We start from the raw sequence: 20120 nt of genomic DNA, 5'->3' as shown, positions 1-20120 counted from the left end.
ACCGGACAGACAGACGTGTCTATAGTCAGAAACCGCAGCAGACGCCTCTCCTCAGGGATGTCTAGGCTTGTCAGGCCTAGTCCTTCACTCTTCAAGCCTGTCTCTTTATGGCATGCCGCTTTCTTACTTCAGGGGACCACGATGCCTTAGGGGTTTAGGTCTGTAACCATAGCCTGCCTTGCTTCACTCTGCAGTAGGAGAGGGTTAGGGTGCAGCGGCCCCCCTGCCATCCCAGATGATCTGGGATGGGAAGCTTACTTTTATAGGAGGTATCCATTTGTTCTTAGAGGACGATCACTTCAAATGTGACAGACAATTCCATGTGGCTGCTGCCTCCTCCCCTCATGACAGTACATGGCAGACATCACAAATCAATCCCATATGCCATCACCAACCAATCCCTCCTGATGCTGTTTTCACTGAGCCTGGACTTGGCCTAGAATCCCACTCATTTTCAGTCCCATGGTCTGCAACTCTCCTTTATTATTTTTGCTTGCTCGTCATTATAATTGGAATGTGTGCTGCGCTCACCTGAGGAGAGGGATGTTGCATAATTGGAGGCCGGAGGTTGAAGCTGGCTGTCTCCCTCCACCACTTCTCACCTTATTGGTGAGACAGGGTCCCTCACTGAACTTGGAGCTCACTGATTGGCTAGCCCGACTGGAGTGAGCTCCAGGGACCTGCCTGTCTCTATCCCTCAGTGCTGGGAATCTGTTTCCAGGTCCTTGTGCTTCCTCAGAAGACACTTAACCCACTGTCCCCCCAGGTCCCTGGTTACCACCTTCCACCCCTGCCTGTTCGCTGTCGTCTGATTAAATATGTGCGGTTGTTCAGTTGATGCCATGAAGGCTAACGACCTCCACCCTCAGCCTCAACTTTCACAAACCGAGTTGGCTGTAAGTGGTTGTCAAGCCCTTTGCTGGTCACTGAGCTGTGGATGACGATTAGAATTATAATAACGGATAGATTAGATGCCATGGTAAGCATATCGTACACTTTGCTCTGATTGGTCCTCACAGGAGCATCATAGGTTAGTCACCCCGACTCCCTTAGTTTTCATAATAAGAACATGACATATTGGGGGGGGGAACAGCATACCAGTGGACCCAGAGATAATGGCAGAGCCCAGATTCTAAGTAGGTCTGCCCAATCCTGTCTTTCTCGAACCTGATGACATCCAGGTGTGGTTATAGGGACCCTTGAGGATTGCTTAGGACTAGAAGGGATAGTGATCAGAAGGACTTGCTTTACGTGTACTAAGGACATTTTGTTTGACTCCATCTTCAGGGTGGAGAACTTGTCTTAAATGAAGCCACTGGATCTACTGGAGAGCTCTTAAGCACTGGGCACTTTGAGTAGCATAGGGTGATGGTCCCAGAGCCCAGAGGGCTCATAGACACAGACTGTCCTTTCCCACCTAGAACAGAGTGAAGTCAGTAGTTCCATTCTCAGTTCCAAGAAAAATGCTTATAGACTTTATGAACCAGCCATTGTCTGAGTGTGAGTCTCATTTCCCGAGGATACTTCGACCTTCCGAGGATCAGGATCAGCCAATCACTTTTGAGAAACGTGAAGGGAGATGAACCCTGTTCTTGGGATTTAGTTTGGCAAGATCAGTTTGAGTTTGCAAATAGTGGCTGGGACCGGAATCCCATTCATTGGTTCTCTGACCCACCATTCTGAGGCTGTGAGGCCTGAAGCTCTCTTGGGAGGAAAAACCCTACATGACTCTCCTTGTCACACTGAGCTTCAGCATCAGGTTAGTTTTATGACCTCAAAGAATTCCTAGACAAAGTCCACACTAGAATGGTTCTTCTATTTCAAGTATGTTAGCTTTTTAGCCCCAAAGGGTGGTGTGAGATGAGTGGTGTGAGGTGAGTGGTGTGGGGTGAGTGTGTGAGATGGTGGTGTGGAGGGAGGTGGTGTGAGGTGAGGTGGTGTGGGGGGGAGGTGGTGGTGTGGGGTGGTGGTGTGGGGTGGTGGTGTGGGGTGGTGGGTGTGCAAGTGAGGTGGGCGTGGGGTGGTGGTGTGGAGGTGAGTGGTGGAGTTGAGGATGTGAGGTGGGGGTGTGGGGTGGAGTGGTGTGGGGTGAGTGGTGTGGGGTGGGTGGGGGATGGGGGTGGGCGGGAGGTGGGTGGGGTGGGGAGTGGGAGGGGGTGAGGTTAGCGGGGTGGGGGTGAGGGGTGTTAAGTTGAGTGGTGTCAGGTGAGTGGCGGGAGGTGAATAGGTTGCAGTTGAGGTGGTGGTGTGGGGAGGTGGAGTGGCGTGAGGTGAGTGGGCGTGGTGGTGGCGTGAGGTGAGTGGCGTGAGGTGAGTGTGTGGGGTGGTGGTGTGGGGTGGGTGGTGTGGGGTGGTGGTGTGGGGTGGTGGTGTGGGGTGGGTGGTGTGGGGTGGTGTGTGAGATGGTGTGTGAGATGGTGGCGTGGGGTGAGGGCGTGGGGTGAGTGGCGTGAGGTGAGTGGGCGTGGTGGTGGGCGTGGTGTGGTGGGCGTGAGGTGAGTGGGCGTGAGGTGGTGGCGTGGGTGGTGGGCGTGGGGTGGTGGTGTGCAGGTGGTGGCGTGAGGTGGTGGGCGTGAGGTGGTGGGCGTGGGGTGGTGGGCGTGGGGTGAGGGGCGTGCAGGTGGTGGTGTGAGGTGGGTGGGCGTGGGGTGGTGGGCGTGAGGTGGTGGGCGTGAGGTGGTGGGGCGTGGGGTGAGGGTGTGGAGGTGGAGGTGTGCAGGTGGTGGGCGTGAGGTGGTGGGCGTGGAGGTGAGTGGGCGTGGGGGTGGTGGTGTGAGGTGGTGGTGTGGGGGGAGTGGTGTGAGTTGGTGGTGTGGGGTGGGTGGTGTGGGGGGTGGTGTGGGGTGGTGGTGTGGGGTGGTGGTGTGCAGGTGGAGTGGCGTGGGGTGGGGGGTGGGGTGGGGGGTGTGGGGTGGTGGTGTGGGGTGAGGGTGGTGGAGGTGAGTGGTGTGAGTTGGTGGTGTGGGGTGGTGGTGTGGGGTGAGTGGTGTGGGGTGAGTGGTGTGAGGGTGGGCGGGCGTGAGATGGTGGTGTGAGGTGGGTGGGCGTGAGATGAGTGGTGTGGGGGAGTGGTGTGGGATGAGTGGTGTGGAGTGGATTATTTATATGTAGATGTCTGCCCTATGTGTCTGGGTCGCCCGGCTGCACTGGATCCACTGAGCTGAAGTTTGAGGTGGCAGTGAGCTGCCCAGTGTGGGCGTTGAGAACTGAACTCAGGTCCTCTGGAAGAGCAGTGTGCACTGCTAACCTCTGAGCCATCTCTCCAGCCCTGACAACATACACCTCAGAAAGAGAGTCACTGTGGTTCACTTGTGTCTCCTTTCAAAGGTAAGCTGAAGTCCTAAACTCTAGCACCTACCTATGAGTGTGACTTTATGTGGAAGGAAAGTCTTTGCAAATTCACTTAAGAAGAGGATAGGGGTCTTCATCAAGTGACTGGTGTCTTTCTAAGATGTGCTATGGGCACAAAGTCCCCCGCAGAGATGGAAATGCAGAGGTTGGGGAACAGACTGAAATGGCACATCTTTAAATGAAGTGTTGCCAGGGACCGTGAGGGAAGCCTGTCCCTCAGCCTTCAGAGGATTCCATCTGCTGACACCTTGATGTTAGACTTGCTTAGGAGTAGGTGATGTCACAGACTGTAGAGCGACACTCTGACATCCTTAGTTGTCAGAAGCAATGAGAAACCGAGTTCCCATTAGTAAGCCCCAGTCTGAGAAGCACGGGAGTCGGGGACTGGGATATAGGACGTGGCAGGGACTAATGTGTTTTAGAAAGCTTGCACCAGGCAGTACCTCTGTCTTGGAAGAATGTTGGGGGTTGAGCTTTTCAGGGCGTTAGGTGACATCAGTCAAGAGAGCATATGTTCACAAGCTATGCAGGAGCCAGCAGGGTACGAAATCACTACCCCTTCCTGTGACTGCCAGGACTGCCATTTTAGCTGGGGGGGGGCATGTTCTTGGTCTCAGCAGCCTCCTTTAGCAATGCGCTCTCTCTCTCTCTCTCTCTCTCTCTCTCTCTCTCTCTCTCTCTCTCTCTCTTATCACAGTAGGTCTAGTTCTTTGAGACTTCTTTGTGTAGAATCATATTTATTGCTTACCTTCTTATGGATTCAATATTTCCAGCAGATAAGAATAAGAGGCAAAGACATTTTCCTGCATCCACCTCAAGACTGGATATCAAGTTTTCAGTTGGTGTGATAAGAAACACTTCTACACGGGCAGTGAGATAGCTCAGCAGATCCAAGTGCTTGCCATCAGCCTGGCTGCTCAAGTTCTATGCCCACAGGGTGGAGGGAAAGAACCAACCCTTAAAAGTTGTCCTCCGACCTCTACCAAAGCACCATGGCACATATGTACACATAGGTACACACACACACACACACACACACACACAAATGTGCACACACGTGCACACACAGACACTGGTAAAGACTACTGTGTGCTTGGAATCAATGAGCTGGGTTCTAGGAACTTGTATTTCTGTGGTTCTCTGTATGATCTCAATCACCAATATTGGAAATTTGATCTTGGAATTGTTTATAGGGAGCACACGTAGGTACATTTATGTGATGGATACGTCAGGTAGCTCATAGCTTACTGGTCTTTTATGAACAATGGGAGGTGAGATGTAGCTCAATGCAGAGAAAACTCCCTGATGAGCTTTGTAAGGAGATGTGGTAAGTGCAGTCCTGCCTCATGAGCAGTGTCCCTGGTTCTGCAGTCTGCCACGTTTCCACCACTCCCATTTGTCCTGGGTGTGCTCCTGTCTACAGACCTCAGCATCCACCTGAGACAGGACGGAGTGGCGGCCACTCACCTTCACATTTGAGCAGGAAGAAGTCCATGTTATGACTGAAGGAAGCACTGACATAGGTGCAGTTCTCCACCAGGTCACATGACAGACACTGCCTGTTGAAGTCATCTACCGTGTTGGCGCTGGAAGAGCAAAGAGTCAGTGAGAACAGGGGCAGAGACCGAGTGATCCTGGAGGTCAAGTCCTGAGTTCCCCAACGGAGCTCTCCTCTGAGGTTGTCTGCTCACCCCTGCTGCTAATCCATTAAGCTTTACTCCCATCAATACCCCTTTGGGGATACTTAACTCTATTTCCCAGCATTCCTAACCCATAATTCCTCCAGACTCTGGAGACTTCTCAGTTATCTTGATCTTCACCAGTGGTGAAGCTGCAGGCAAGGTGATATCAGGGTATGTAGACTACAATCATGAGTGCCTTTGCCTACTGTGGTCATGGGTGCCATTGCCCAGTGTGGTCATGGGTGCCAAGCCTAGTGTGGTCATGGGTGTCATTGTCCAGTGTGGTCATGGGTGTCATTGTCCAGTGTGGTCCTGGGTGCCATTGTCTAGTGTGGTCATGTGTGCTAATGTCCAGTGTGGTCATGGATGCCATTGTCCAGTGTGGTCATGGATGCCATTGTCCAGTGTGGTCATGGATGTTATCATATGGTCATGGTTATCATTCATCACCTGATGGGATCATGGTTACTAGTGTAGTCATGGATGCCATCACTTTGAATAACCATGGGTGCCTACAGTGGTCATGGGCACGATCACCGGGCACTTTGTACCCATGTAAGGGACTCTCTGGACAGATGATTGGCAATCTGATAGCAATGGGCAGGTTTCCCACATTCTTTAAGTGCCAAGGGCAAGAGCGGGGAGCTCTGTGAATGGCAAGGAACTGGCATAGATTGTTTCCAGAACCCAGTCCTCCTGACAGCAGGATGGTGCTGATGCTGCTTCTTGCTTGGGGATGAGGAGGACAGTGAGAGAAACCAGTTGAAGATACCACCTGGAACCACCACAGTCAGGTCTAATCTAGGCCAAGAAGCCCCTGGGAAGGTTCCTCTCTAAGCACAGCTTCCAGTGTGGAACCTCTCTTCCTGAGGATGAAGATGCTATGGGAGAGAGAAGGCAAGCTTCTGATGCCACAGGTCATAGGGGAGGCGCAGAAGCTGCCTTCTTGCTTTTATAAAGTGGGTAGCCTGATTTTCATAACTCTAGTAGGCCCATAGCAGTGAACAGTCTAGAGAGCAGCAGGTCCGTGACCACAGAGCCTTGCTTATTCGTGCCAGCTCTATACTCAGCATGGGGTACAGTGGGGAGACGTCTATGTGGTGGGGCTTCTCTAGCTTCTCTGGTCCACACTGTCCTCTTCTAGTGGCCATTGAAGATTCAGGGAGCAGCCAGCTGCAGCTGCTCTAGTTAAGAAGTGTCCAGAAACAGCCATTGTTCTCCTCTTCCAAACGGGCAGAAACCAAGTTAACCTCAGAACAAAGCCCTCTCACATGTGATCACCGCTGAGAGGGTGATCTTACATCTGCCCTCTCTGGGTTCCTGGCATACCTGTCCATTTTCTATGTTTTGTGAGGTTGTGGAACTTGGGTCATCGCAAGCAAGCATGGAGCATGGGGGGCCGGGGTGGGGTGAAAAGCCAGCCTCCTCCTCATTCAGCCATTGGTTGATTCCTAAACCAGACCCTGCTGTCCTCAGAATACACAGATAAAGGCAATCTGCCAAGATAGTGCTTGAATATAGAGCCAGCCAGGCAGGGTCCCTCAAGAGGAGAAGCGTGTGTGTGTGTGTGTGTGTGTGTGTGTGTGTGTGTGTGTGTGTGCGTGTGCGTGTGTGTCTGTTCATGGGCATGAGCCTATGAGTGCGCATGCCAGAGAGCAAGAGCGAGAGTAAGGATTGATTTGACCAAAGCAGAAACAGGACTTGAGGACTTGGGTCCAGTGGCTTCTGCTCTTTTCTCTCTTCCCTGGCTTTCTAGTTACCCAGCTGTCCTTGCTGCCTCCTATGGGCTGCTCAGAGCTGAGACTGTGTGAGCCCAGGAGGCCCTGCCGGCAGTGGGAGCTGGTTACCTGTAGAGGTGTCGTCTTCGTGGCAGGTCCTCTGTGCTTAGGAAATAGCTGTGGAGACGGAAAAGGTATACTGGGTCAGATTGCCTCCGTGCATTTACTGTCCACAAGCCCCACCCTAGCGTCTTCACAGTACCTGTCAGGGACTGTGGTCTGTTTAATGAGCAATGCCCATGCTAAGTCTGGGCATACTCATGACCACAGCAGGGACAGCGCCGTCTGTAGGCAGAGGGACAGCGACGTCTATAGGCAGAGGGACATACTGGTCACACCAGCAGCTTCAGGTGTCTCCCGCACTCACCCTGGCCCCCTAACTCAGCAGTGAGGGCAGTGGGAGGGCATACCTAGATGTGAACATGGGGTTTCCCAAAAGATTGGTAACCTGGAGGGCAAGGAGGAGACTTTATAAAATCCCATAAAACCTGATCTGGGGAATGCATGCCTGTTGGTTTTGTCCTGAGCCTGAGAATGCCTACTGAGTGAACAGTGGGGCCAAGCAACATCAGGTGCAGGACTGGGCCTGGACTCCTACAGACTCCTGGACCCCTTTTGATAGATGCTGAATAATCTTAGAAAGCAGCTTAACTTCTCTGCATCTTGATATATATTTTTATTTTGTATGTGTGCGTGCGTGTGTGCAGTTGCATGTTTATGTGTATTCAGGTATGTGTGTGTACAGGGGCACACATGCGCACTTGCCAATAGAGGCCAGAGGCTGACCTTGGGTATCATTCCAAGGTCATTCCATGTAATTTGGCTTTCTTTTGAGACAGGGTCCATCACTGGGACTTGCCTTACTGATTGGATGGCGCTTGTTGACCAGCGAGGTCCAGAGCCCTACTTCCCCAGCACTGGAATTATAAGCCCACACCACCATGCCTGCTTTTTATGTGGGTCTTGGGGCTTGAACTCAGGTCCTCAGACTTGCACAGTGAGTACTTTAATAATGAAACCATCCCCCAGGACATCTTAGTTTGTCTTTTCAATGGGCAAGCATACCATCCTAACCCGTAGCCATAGTATAGTGAGATCGTGTCGGGGATGCCCTCAGCCTGTGCCCAGGTCTACAGAGACTTGATAAAAGCTGCTTCAGAGCATCTCTGCGAACTTACGTCACCTCACAGGTCATTCAAGCTTTTCTTGTATTTTTGGTTGTGAGCCTAGCCTTTAACAGCTGAGCCATCCCTCTAGCCCCCCATTCACGCTTTTCTTTGTCACTGAACCTTGTAGCTTTGGGAGGTGGCTGAGTCAGTACCTGAGCTCACAATGGTGAGGGCCATGACCTCGGAGGGGAGAGGAGGCCCTGAGCTGTGCTTTTCCCTGTCCCAGCACATCTGACTAGAAATAACACGAGGACCGGCTAGCAGTCCCAGACAGCCCCTGGGATCTCGGTTCTCACTCACAGCTTATTCCGCTTCTCATCGTAGGTCAGGATCTCGGTCACATCCCAGTCCCCAGAGGTAATGGATTGGATGTTGTCATTGCTGCTGTTGGGCTGAAATACAGACAGGATGTCAGGAAGGAGTCAGTCTGTCAGAATTGAGGCTCTCTCCTCCCCCCTTGCTTCTCTTTCCTATGTCCTATGGCTTGAACCCAGCACCTTCTGCGATGGGCTCTGAGTGTTGCCAATGGGGATGTTAGGTGGTCCCTGTGCGAGGCTTGTCCTGGCGCCTCATCCTGCCGCCTTCTACAGACTATGACTCCTGTTTAGCTAGCACACTTCTCAGGTGTCTCCTGGAGCTGTGTACTACAGTCACCAGAGCCTGCCATCACAGCACCAGATACAGGCAGCACTCAAATGTTCAGCTGGGATGCTGAGGTACAGCTGTGGGTAGCTGTGAAGGGCACATGCCCTGGGGAGTCAGTGCAGAGGGGACAGAGCCTAACATAGGCAATGGAGGTTCACATGAGAGACTGCAGACCCAGGAGCAAGCTGCATAAGGACCAGCATCCAGGAAGTCAGTGCAGCCTATGCCATCCTGGGCTTGGAAGCAGAGGCCCAGGACAAGAGTGGGCACCTGGGTCAGGATGGGAGCCACCTCCTGGTGGATGCTAAGGGACTCTCAGCAGTTTCTGACCCTGTGAAGGAATTTACAGACTGGGGCTGAATGAAAGGAAGCATTGGTTTTTGTTTGTTTTGTTTTATTTTGTTTTTAAATCTTTCTTGGAATGAGCCCAGTAAAGTGAACAGATCAGGTTTTGGACATTCTGTAAGTCATGTGATTAAGTGGCTGGAAAACAGCAATGCCTGCCTTAGCTGGGAGTAGCCATTGCTCCTCCCCAAGGCACTTCAGAGCCCTTCTCTCCTCCCTCCCAGATATTCACTGAGATGGTCCTGTGGTTTCTCTTCTGGGTGCAACCAGACACACATATGCCTCCAGACAGCCTTCTTCCTAATTATATCTTAGCTACAGTATCACTAAGGATAGATCTGCTGCTCACTCAGGGCACAGGCAGTGCTGGGGTTAGAGTGGCCTTGAGGGAAAGGAGAGTGTCAGGCAGGGCAGGCAGGCACTCAGTGGTCATCCTCATTGCTACCCATCAGTGAGTCCCCGTGTCCCTCTAATGTTGCTAGAAATGCCACATTCCATGTCCATGTTCTTGAGCATCAGAGTTTGCACTCCAGCTGCTGCCCTCCTCTGTGTGTGGACAAGTGCTGTGCGACCCTTGTCCTTGGAACCCATGTGTGGACATCAGCCTCCATCTATGAGCATCTTGGGGTCCTGGGAAGGGCGAGTGTGTTCACCCCAGGCCAGCACCAATGGTACCACAGCACAGAAGGCAGTAGGACCCACCTGGGATGAGGATACAGTGATGTGGTAGAATTTACCCCGGCCTCCCTGTGGGATCGCTCTGACAAAGAAAAACTTCCGGCCATCCTTGGAGAACACGGGCTCTTCATTCTGTGAACAGAGATGACAGGCCTGTCACTACAAAGCAGGGTGGGGGCATGAAAAGGGAACGGTTGAGGGAGCATCCTTGGGTCGTTTATGTGTAATTTCTAATGACAGATGGAACTGAAGAGTGACCAGGTCTGTGTGGGACCAGAGTCAGACCTTCGGTTTCTAAACGCAGAGGGAGACAGGGGCACCTCAGTCCACAGACCGGGGCTGGGGAGTGGCTCAGTTGGTCAAGTCCTTGCTGTTCGGGTGCCAGAGCCACAGACAAAGCAGGCAGTGGCAGCAAAGGTCTGTGACCTGAGAGCCGGGGGAGCAGAGACAGGTGACTTCCTCGTTTCTTGTCCAGTCAGCCTAATGTACTTAGTGAGCTCCAGGTTCAGTGAGGGGCTCTATCTCAGAAGGTAAGGTGGAGACAGCTGAGGAAGACAGACATCAGTGTCTGCTCTCCACGTGCACACACACATATGCTCGTGCACTCACACGCACACTTGTGCACACCTATACAAACATGTGCATATATCCTACACAGACACGCATCCCCATGTGCACCCTACTGATGCATATCCTAGACGGAGGCAAACACCACTGGTGTCCACAGTGTGGGAAGATCAGTGAAGTATGGGCTTGTACACACGCCAAGCACACCTCACAGGTGGGGACTAAGCCAGGGACAAATACTGGACTTCAGTGGTTGCACACAAAGCTGCTACCCTGAGTTTTGTCATACCTCAGCTCAAAGCCAACTGGGAAGACTAGCTAGCCACCGAACCCACTCTCCTCTCTTCTTCTTTTCCTCGGTAAAACCTACTTCACACTGACCCACCCACTGAGGAGGCACAGTAAAAGAGAAAAGACCCACATAGATCAACTGTATCTGTTTTAAAACTCAGACAGCAGAGAGCCCACCTGGGCCTGGCTCTCGCTACAGACATCTTGAAGAGGCAGGTGCTAGGTGGTGCACTGGTCTGAGCAATAGTCACTTCTTCCTGATAACAGCTCTGGGGTCAGGGCTGCCAGCCGGATGTATCCTGTTACCTCACTCTCTATCCTGGCACCCCAAGAGCTGAGCAGGCAGGTCCCTGCAGCCTACCAAAGTGGGAGGTGGCCACTCTGATGGGCACAGTGATTGTGGTTCAGTAGCGCCTCTTCTGTATTCTGAAGCTAGCGTCTGGAAGTTTCCATCAGTACACACCAATGGCTGGCTAAGGTGTGTGATATTGTGATCCAAGAAGCTCCCAGAGATGCGGATGAGCAGTAAATAAAGCACAGCTGGCCCAGAAAAACCTCATTTCCCCACAGTGAGGGAACACATGCAAATACGACGTGCTCAGAGAAATGAACTAACGTGATTAAAATGACATTTAATCTTCATGAATATTTGCAATAAAATGAAACCTTTAATCTGCAAATATTGATTTTTCTATTTAGAGTTGGGAGTGTGGTATTTAACAGAAGAGGAGTAGAAAGAGCAGCCATTAATTTGGCTTTTTAGATGGACTTTTGTTTGCCAACCGTGGGAGGGATGAGGCAAGAGTCCCCTAGTTTTGTGGGGGAAATGTTTGCACTTTGGACAGAGATTAAAAGTAATATGATTAATTCTGGCCAGAAGTGCTGTGCTCATAGTGAGAGGCCTCAGCTTCTGAGGTCCACTGCTCCCTGGAACCTTCCAGAATGTCTGGAGGAGGACAGTGTTTGGAAAGTTGCTCATGTGGTAAACAAGTCTGTGTGTGTGTGTGTATGCATGTGTGCATGGGTGAGTGCATGTATGAATGCATGTGTGTGTATGAGTGTGGGCATGCAAGTGTGTTTGTGTGTGTATGAGTGTGAATGTGTATAGATGAGGGTGTGCATTGAGTGTGTGTACATGTGCATGTGCGTGTGAGTGTGTGTGTATGTATAGGATAGCAGAGATCAGCCTTGGCTATGCTCCCTCAGGACACTGTCCACTTGTTTTTGGGTTTCTGTTTTCTCCTTTGCTGCCCCGGGGTATACTGATTTGGTTAGACTGAATGGCCAGTGAGCCCTAGGGTTCTTCTTGTTTCCATCTTCCCAGTGTCCATTCCCAGCATATCCCAGCATGCCTTGTGTTCATTTGTGTGGCTTCTGGGGGTTGAACTCAGCTCTTTGTTTGTGTGGCAAGCCCTTTACTGGCCAAGCTATCTTCCCAGTCTGGTAAATAAACTTTGAGTGATAGTGACTTGGGCCCCAGGATTTGAATACAGGTTTTGCCTCTTGTTTGATATCTAGGGATTCTGGCTTCCTTGCTATGCTGCACAACTGCCAGCTCTCTCCACAGCAGACCTTCCAGGAGGCCAGGCTTCTGCCAGCTTCTACAGCTTCTGTCCTCTGACCGAGGCCAAAGTCTGAAATCACAAAACCAAATATCTAGCTAAAGGTGCAAGACAGCTGGAGACTCTCCCACAAGGCTGCAGCTCTGACCTCAGCACCCACGTGTGCAGAGAGCCTGGAGGGCCCTCAGGGATTATTTATACCAGGGACAATTTGCCAGTCTGGCAGCAGTGATGTGGGCAGATGAGGTTTACTATTTCTCTAGCATATTCTCAGAGGAGAGAGTTCCCAGTAAGGGTATACACATATGTAGTCAGTCTGTCTGTCTGTCTGTCTGTCTGTCTGTTTGAATGTATAGCCTTGTTGACTTCTGGGGTTCTCTGCCGGGCCCTTAGTGAGGCTTCAGGAAGGAGAAGGAAAGAAGGGGAGATGGCCAAACTTGGACATGCAGTTGACTGTGATGATGTGAGGCTGCCAACCATACTGCTGGCACCACAGGGGGGAGACTGGTAAGTTGGAGCAGACAGGATCCTCCCGGTCTGCAGGGTCTTCTGGGCTGTGTACAGCAAGCTGTTGCAACACATAGGTGGTGGATGGGTAGTGGGGTGTGGCCTTAGTGTATCTCCCTGGGTCATGCCTGTGGCCTTGATGAGAGATGTCTGAGACCCCGAAGGACAGCTGGTGGCAGCCCAGCCTTACACAGGGCTCCTATGTTGCCCTGCAGAACCACAGCACCATGCAGGCTGCAGGTTTGAAAGTAGTGTCCACAAACCCCTTTAGGAAAAAGGATGCAACAGGGGTTTGAGTAGGTATGGCCCCCTTATAGAGCATGTGATGTAGGTAGGCAGTCAGGTTCACCAGACCTTCTCATGGTAGTCCTGACCCCTCATAGATTTTCACAGTGTGTAGATGGTTAGACTCACTGAAGCCTCTCCTAGCGGCCCGGAATGGAACACACCTGTCCTGTGCGAATGGCTGGGCAGCTGGACAGAGCTACAAGCACCCCAGATAGGAGTGTTCTCAGAGAGCACAATGCTCTAATAAGACATTTCATAAACTGGGAACTGAGGCCATGCAGCTGTCCTCTCTAGTTCTGGCTTCTTCCACATTTAAAGCGATTGTGTCTTCAGAATCAACTACTTGCTCCGTTAACTAAAAATTTATGTTTTAAAACAGAAAAAAAAATTTTTTTTTCTTTTTTTTTTTTTTTTTTTTTTTTTTTTTTTTTTTGAGCTGGGGATCGAACCCAGGGCCTTGCACTTCCTAGGCAAGCGCTCTACCACTGAGCTAAATCCCCAACCCCAATATTTTTCTTTTCTTTCTTTTTTTTTTTTTTTTTTTTTTTTTTTTAAAAAACAATTTTTTAACTAGTGCTGCCATTCCTCTGTCTTCATGCTGCTGGGAGGGACCTGGCTTCCTGAGAGCTGTTCAGGACTTCAGTGTTCACACCCCTGTGCCTGAGCGGGTTGTGGTTTTCTCCAGTATTGTAAGATGTTCAGTCAGAAATCAGGAAAAGGCAGCTGGTGTTGGCCATGCCCACTCCGTTATGCTGAAGATGGACAAACAGTGGATGACAGCCGGCAGCTCCATCCCCATGTCCCCAGGACAAGGCCGTGTGTCCATCCAGGCCAGAGTAGCTGTCTCCATAGGGGAAGTCCCTTGGGGTTAGGTGCAAGGGCACTGAACTGTGCTCTGCCTCAAACGCACGTGTCCCTGGCTTGCTTTGGAGCCTTTATTCCCTTCAAGCCCAGCCTGAATTTCCCTGTGCTTGTTGCACACACCCCCAACCCCCGCCCCAGAGTTTCTTGGCTTCCCTTTTGTCAGAGGCTGAACACCAAAACACAGCTTCTGAGTCTAATCCGCTCCTATGCCTTGGAATTTAAGAGGCATCTCGTCTTCCTGTCTAGATGGGAACATCACCAAGAGCTAGTTGGTTCATTTCCACGCCCCCCAATCTACTGAGGTGGAATTCATAAGCACATCATTTTGACAAAATCAAGCAATTCTAGCATTCATGACATCATAAAGCTGCCCCTCCCCCAACCAAAATAGCCTTAACTACCACCCTGGCAACTACTGGTCAGCTTTTTGTTCCTTTGGATGTACCTATACGGGATGTGTTAGAGGAATAGACACACACCACAGGGCCTCTGTGTCTGCTCCTTTCAGTCCTCAGCGGTGTAGCATCCGTGGTTGCCAAGGGTGGGGCTCCTTCAGCAGGCACTTGTGGTATAGCCACGAAATGGAGTATTACTCACCTTGATAAAAGGATCAACATCCCGGTGTGTGCCACATAAACATATGCTGAGGGAGAATCTGATTCGTGTTCTTATAGCTGAACATTTTAAATAGCAATTTATATCGACCAAATAAGAGCATTTTGCAATGCGCAGGCATTCAAGAATGACCAAATGGGGCTAATGAATACATATGTCATAATTTTTCATGTCAAATACAGCTTAGACTCTACTTACAGATTTTATTTTGTTTTTTAAAAGTTTATGTGTACATGGGCCTGCATGAATTTATGTGCACCATGGGCATGTGGGAACCCTTGGAGGCCAGAAGAGGGCACCCCCTGGAACTGGAGCTACAGGTGGTTGGTGAGTTGACCTGTGGGACTAGAACCTAGGATCTCTACAAAAGCATCCAGTGCTCTTAACCACTGAATCTTCCTTCCAGCCACACGTGAATGTAAAGACACAGTATGTTAGCGATTGGACTGTGCTGTGCATTAGAACCTTCCGAGCTTGCTTGTCTTGAACAAAGTGGGAGCAACCAATCTCCTCTGCCATCACAGAGTCCCAGTGACCCTGTCCTTTGAGTGAGAACATGCAGTTAACGGTGACTAATTGGACCGACAACTTTACTGGATTAAGAACCACCTAAAACACTGGTGTAACTTGGGGTCTGTCTGTGAGGTTGTTTCCCAACAGGGTCAATGGCTTGTTGTGGAGATGGCCCCATCTTGCAGCCTGGGTTCCCTAGACTGAATAAAGAGTGAGAAGGGAGAATGCCCACTGAGTACCAGCATCCACCTCTCCACTGCCTCCGTGGATACTGTCATGTGCCCAGCCACCCTGTGCTCCTGCTGCCACAACGCTTGTCATAGGATTGTATCCACGACGACAGAACCTAAACAAACCCTTCCTTCCTTAGGTTTAATCTGTCAGTACTTTGTCTTTACAGCAAGCTGAGTAACTGACACATGTAGTGTGCATCCCTTTGCGCCTGGCTTCTGCCACTTGTCACAGTGTCCCCTAGCTTCACCTTGCTTCCTTCCTGCATCTTGTATCTCTTTCGCCATTCTGTCCCTTGCTGTTATGATCTGTGATGCAGTGACACAGGAGTCATTTTGGCATTCTGGTTTCCTTTCCTCTGGAAACAGACCCAGGAGTGGGGTTGTACTTTTAGCTGTTTGAGGAGCCCACTTTCTAGCATATTCTTACCAAAAGGTGTGGGAGTTCCCTGTCCCTCCACATTCTCTACAATACACATCTTTCATCTTTGGATAATATTCTGTAAGTTATGGTGTTCTTCCACTTGGTGACTTCAATCTGCATTCTCTGGCATTTTCCCCCATGAACATCTTTTCCCCATGATTCTGCTGGTCATCTTTCTTTGAGACATGCACATTCAGAATTTTTTTTTGTTTTAAAATAGAGCCATACATATTTTTCTAAAATCGAGTTGTCTCTTTGGGCTGGAGAGGTGGCTCAGAAATTAAGAGTGTTAGCTGTTTTTTTCAGAGACCTACGTGGGTTCTCAGGACCCACACGGGAATTTCCAATGTCTGTACATAATTCCAGCTCCAGGAGAGCTGGTACCCTCTTCTGTCTTCTGTAAATGCTGTGTTCAATCAGGCACACACATATGTGTAAAGTAAGATGTCTTAAAATATTTGAGTGGTCTCAATTTTTATACATTTAATATTCATCTATCTCATATGTATTAGTTACTTTAAAATTTCTGTGATAAAATACCTTTGCTAAAAACAACTTAAGAGATAATGGGGTTTGACAGTACAGTCCATCATGGTACGGACAGTTAGGCAGTAGGAATGTGAACAGTTGGTTTCATCGCATCCACAGACAGAAGCAGAAGGGAGAGAAGGGAAGAGGGGAGAGGGGGAGAGACAGAAAGGAGGAGAGGGGGAGAGGGGAGAGAGAGGAGGGAGAGGAGAGAGGGGAGAGGGGGAAGGGGAGGAGAGGAAGAGAGGAAGGAGGGGAGAGGGGGGGAGGAGGGAAGAGGGGGGGAGGGAGAGGGAGAGGGAGGAGGGGGGAAAGGAGGGGGAGAGGGAGGAGAGGGAGAAGGAAGGAGAGAGGAAAGGAGGAGGAGGAGAGGGAGAGGGGAGGAGAGGGAGGAGGGGGAGAGGGAGGGGGAGAGGGGAGGAGGAGAGAGAGGGGGAGGAGAAGGGAAGGAGAGGGAGAGGGAGAGAGGGAGATGGGGAAGGAGTGGAGAGAGGGAGAGAGAGAAATGCTGGTGTTCAGCTCACTTTCTGGACTTTCCTTGTTGGAAAAGTATGTCGCTGGGGCAGGCCTTGAAAGCCTTATCCCAATTCCACTTTGCTCTCTGGGCTTTGTGTTTGCGTTTGAAGCCATGAGCTCCCAGCTTCCTGTCCTTGCTATATACCCCCCTCTTGCTGTCATGCCTCTCACCCCTATGGATGCATATCCCCTTGGAAACTGCAAGGGAATAAACACTTTCATTCATAAGTTGTTTTTGGTCACTGTGCTTTCTCCTAGCAACAGAGAAGTAAGTACCACAGGGGCCGCTGCTGAGACCTGATCTTCTACATCAATGAAAACACAATCTTGTGTTTGTTCGTCACGGTTCCATTTCCTCACTTTGCTGTATGGAACCCAGGGCCTCATACACACAAAACAAGTGTCTACCATGGAGCTCCGGCCCTAGCTCTTTGCAATGATCCTTTGGATTCAAGTCTGTTTTGATTTTTCTTACAGGATTTGAAGATATTTTTATTTCCTCAAGTGGACTAAAATAAAAAAGAAGTAAGTTTCTTGAACTTTGTTCTTTCTAACACAAGAGTGCAGAAAGAGACAATAGAATTGATATAAAATATAAAACACTAAGGGGGTCACTCTCTGAGTATGTTAATTCAAAAACCTGTATCACAGGGTGATTTGCCCAGGCTTCTTCCAATAGTTCTTAGCTTTAAGGATTTATTTTACTTTATCGTTTTAATTAAAAATTACGTGTATTTGTGTGTAGGTTTGTGCACATGAGTGCTAGAGGCACAGGCACCTTGACCACTGGGCTCTGGGGCTGGGATGTGGTCCTTGCCAAGGGCAGTTTGCATCTTAACCACAAAGCCACACTTTCAGCCCCTCCTCACCTCTATTGACTGACCTCTCTGTCTCAGTGCTGGAGACTGGACCAAGGGTCTCAGGCACATCGTTTACATAAGTGCTTTACCAGTGAGCCGTATCGAGAACCCCCAACCTCTTGTAATTGTCTCCCCAAGAGGTCACATCTATAAAATCATGCCTAAGAATAAATGGGGTACCAAACACATTTCCATCTGCTTAGTCACTATAGACCTCATCTGGGGCAATAGTGAGCCCAGAAAACTGGGCTCACGATTTTGGGGTCACCAATTACATCATCTGACCTTGAGGTGAGAACTAGCCTATCATTGTCTTTGAGGAAAGTGACTTCCAGACTACTCTCCAGGGAACTTGGTTTCTATAGCACTGCCTGGAGAGCCTCCTAAGAGGATGAAGAGAGGGCTGGGCACACACTGTCCCAGTCACAGTATCATATGCATTTGGATGGTCTCAGGTGGGGATCCCCAAGGCCCCCCTTGTATGAAACCATGGTACCCTCCCCTGTGGAGGAAGGACTAAGGGGTCAGGGCAAGGGGAACATGGTGGGGATGAGGGTGTGTGGAGTTACCTGTCTGTGGAGCCAAGCTTCGCTTTCATCCTCGTGTTTCTGAAATAGAATTGGAGTGTTAGAAAGGGCCCTTTGTTTGCAAGCACCATACACAGAATGATTTAATTTCACCTACATGGCAGCTGCCCTTGTGAACACAGTGGCCACTGGGACTTCTTGGTATGGCCGTAAACCCTCTTTGTGGCTCACATCCCAGCACAAGTGTCCTTGGGCAAGAAGAATGCCATTATCCTTAACAACGGGGGCGATCTACTGCAGTAAGCGCCTGTGGGAGCTAATGGTGTTTCTAACACTCGGTGGGTACCACTGGCCAGCCTGTATGTACTAGCTGGGCGTGTGTCACTTAGCAGTCACCACCGGTCTGTGTGTGTGTGTATGCATGCAAAGCATGTTAGTGGACATGTGTACCAAAACTCCAGTTTATAATTCCAAGAAACAATCTTGGGATACAAAGGCAGTTAAAAGGGCATGTGTGAAAGTTGCTCTCCAGAGCTGTGTGCGAAAGTACAGAAACAAATCATGCCTGGACATGAGATGGCTTTCTGCTCAGTTGCTGTCACCTGAGATGCCACCAGGCTGGTGTAGCTCCTGCCCTGTGTGTGGCAGTGCCTGCTCTTTAATGCATGGTGGGCATAGCAGGACAGGCACAGCGAAGGTCTGGAATTCAGTAATGATGTCCAGCACTGAGCTCTGGCCTGTCTCATCTTTCTCTCTAGCAAGTCCATCAGAAACACCCAGAATTACTTCCAGTGACAGCAAGGAAATGCCAGCCCAACTTGAGGTGTCAGAGGCAGCAGCAGGCCATTGCCACCTCCCTGGAACTGTCCCTGGGCAGTGTACTGAGAACTGCTAGGCAGACCTCTCAGTGAATCTGCACAGGCAAGCCTGGTGTTTCTTGCTAGAAAAAGATAGAAACTTAGGGTCAAAAAGAGTTTCTAGAAGTTCTCTCTAGAGTGTCACTTGGTTTTTTAAAATTCAGTGCAAGGTGACTTTCTTAGGGCTTAGCAATGTGGGAGCTTGGCTTGCAGGGAAGGGGGGAAAGTCTGCACCCTGGCCAGGAGGAAAGGACGCTCTGGGATGCTTCTGCTCCTAGATACACTGCAGATCTGCCTGGACCTCCCCTACCTGTGCTGGGGTACTTGGGTTTACAGCGTTGCAAGGGAGGAAGGGTCAGGTCTTGGGCCAGTCCCCTCCCCTCTTGAGCAACAGAAAACGTGGAGAGCAGTATTCTCAGAACAGGGGCCAGTGTGAAGGGAAACAGACCTTTGCCTGCTAGAGCCCCTGAGTGGAATTCTGCTGCTTCTCTGATGTGGCCCAGGATCCTGTAGCAATACCTGACTTGTACACCAGGTGGCACCAAACCAGAGGCTGGACATAGTGTCAATGACCGCTAAGACAGGTTTCACATTTCTCCAGCAGGATTTGCATAGCTCCTTCTATTTAATAGCTACTCTTCACCCCCTTCGCTGTCCTAGTACCATACCTTAGTGCAGACACCTGTGGTGGCATCACAGAGGGTCAGGATGGACACATTCTGGGCCCGGTTCAGCCAGGTCACAGCAACCTTGGTGCTGGTGGCCCACTTCACCATGGTGATGTAATACTCTCTGAAAACACAAACAAGAGTGATCAGGCCCAAGGAACACCAGAAGATGGACACACTCATCTGGGTACAGCAGTCAGTGGGGTTCTGAAACGGGGTTGTTTACATGTGGGGTCAAAGAGCTTTATGGGTGGTCAGATAACCTGCGGCACCTATCCCCCACCAGCTGGGCTGGAAAACTGAAGGCTGGGTCACGGGGTTGCCCTGCCAGTCTGGAGAGGGGTGTCACATGCTCTGGTTGGGGCTCTACTGACTTCAGTTTCACATCATGGTCCTACCAAAGCTTACACTTTGGGTGTTTGGGTGAAGGAAGGACCTGGTAGAGAGGTGGGGATGTAAGGGCAAGGGGCAGGAGCCCTGAGTGAGGGGCAGTGCAGGGCATCCTCAGAGAACCAAGCTAGAGTGACCCCAAAGCTGGGCTAATGAGGGCTTGGTTCCTTTTCTTCATTCTTTAAGGAAAACATACCCAGGCTTTGGGACAATGGCTCTGTCCCTAAGCTTCGCTGAACTCAGTTTGATGCCACGTGCTGGATTT

At 50.4% G+C, this 20120-nt stretch overlaps 1 protein-coding gene across 4 annotated transcripts in view; it reads right to left on the bottom strand.

Annotated features, from left to right (window-relative positions):
* Nucleotides 1–20120, bottom strand: part of Dpp6 (dipeptidyl peptidase like 6) — an 877415-nt gene that overhangs the window by 55948 nt on the left and 801347 nt on the right. For all 4 annotated transcript variants that reach the window (XM_032907169.1, XM_032907171.1, XM_032907168.1 and 1 more), the window contains exons 11-16: nucleotides 19466–19589; nucleotides 17983–18021; nucleotides 9673–9780; nucleotides 8281–8372; nucleotides 6881–6928; nucleotides 4819–4937 (exon numbers count right to left, since the gene is read on the bottom strand). In XM_032907169.1, coding sequence (XP_032763060.1) covers nucleotides 4819–4937; nucleotides 6881–6928; nucleotides 8281–8372; nucleotides 9673–9780; nucleotides 17983–18021; nucleotides 19466–19589 — 530 coding nt within the window. The remainder of the gene's footprint in view (nucleotides 1–4818; nucleotides 4938–6880; nucleotides 6929–8280; nucleotides 8373–9672; nucleotides 9781–17982; nucleotides 18022–19465; nucleotides 19590–20120) is intronic.

Source organism: Rattus rattus, chromosome 6 (assembly GCF_011064425.1).
Source record: "Rattus rattus isolate New Zealand chromosome 6, Rrattus_CSIRO_v1, whole genome shotgun sequence".
Taxonomy (NCBI): Eukaryota; Metazoa; Chordata; class Mammalia; order Rodentia; family Muridae; genus Rattus; species Rattus rattus.
Note: the sequence above shows the minus strand (reverse complement) of the source record. Positions and strands in the feature narration are given on the sequence as shown.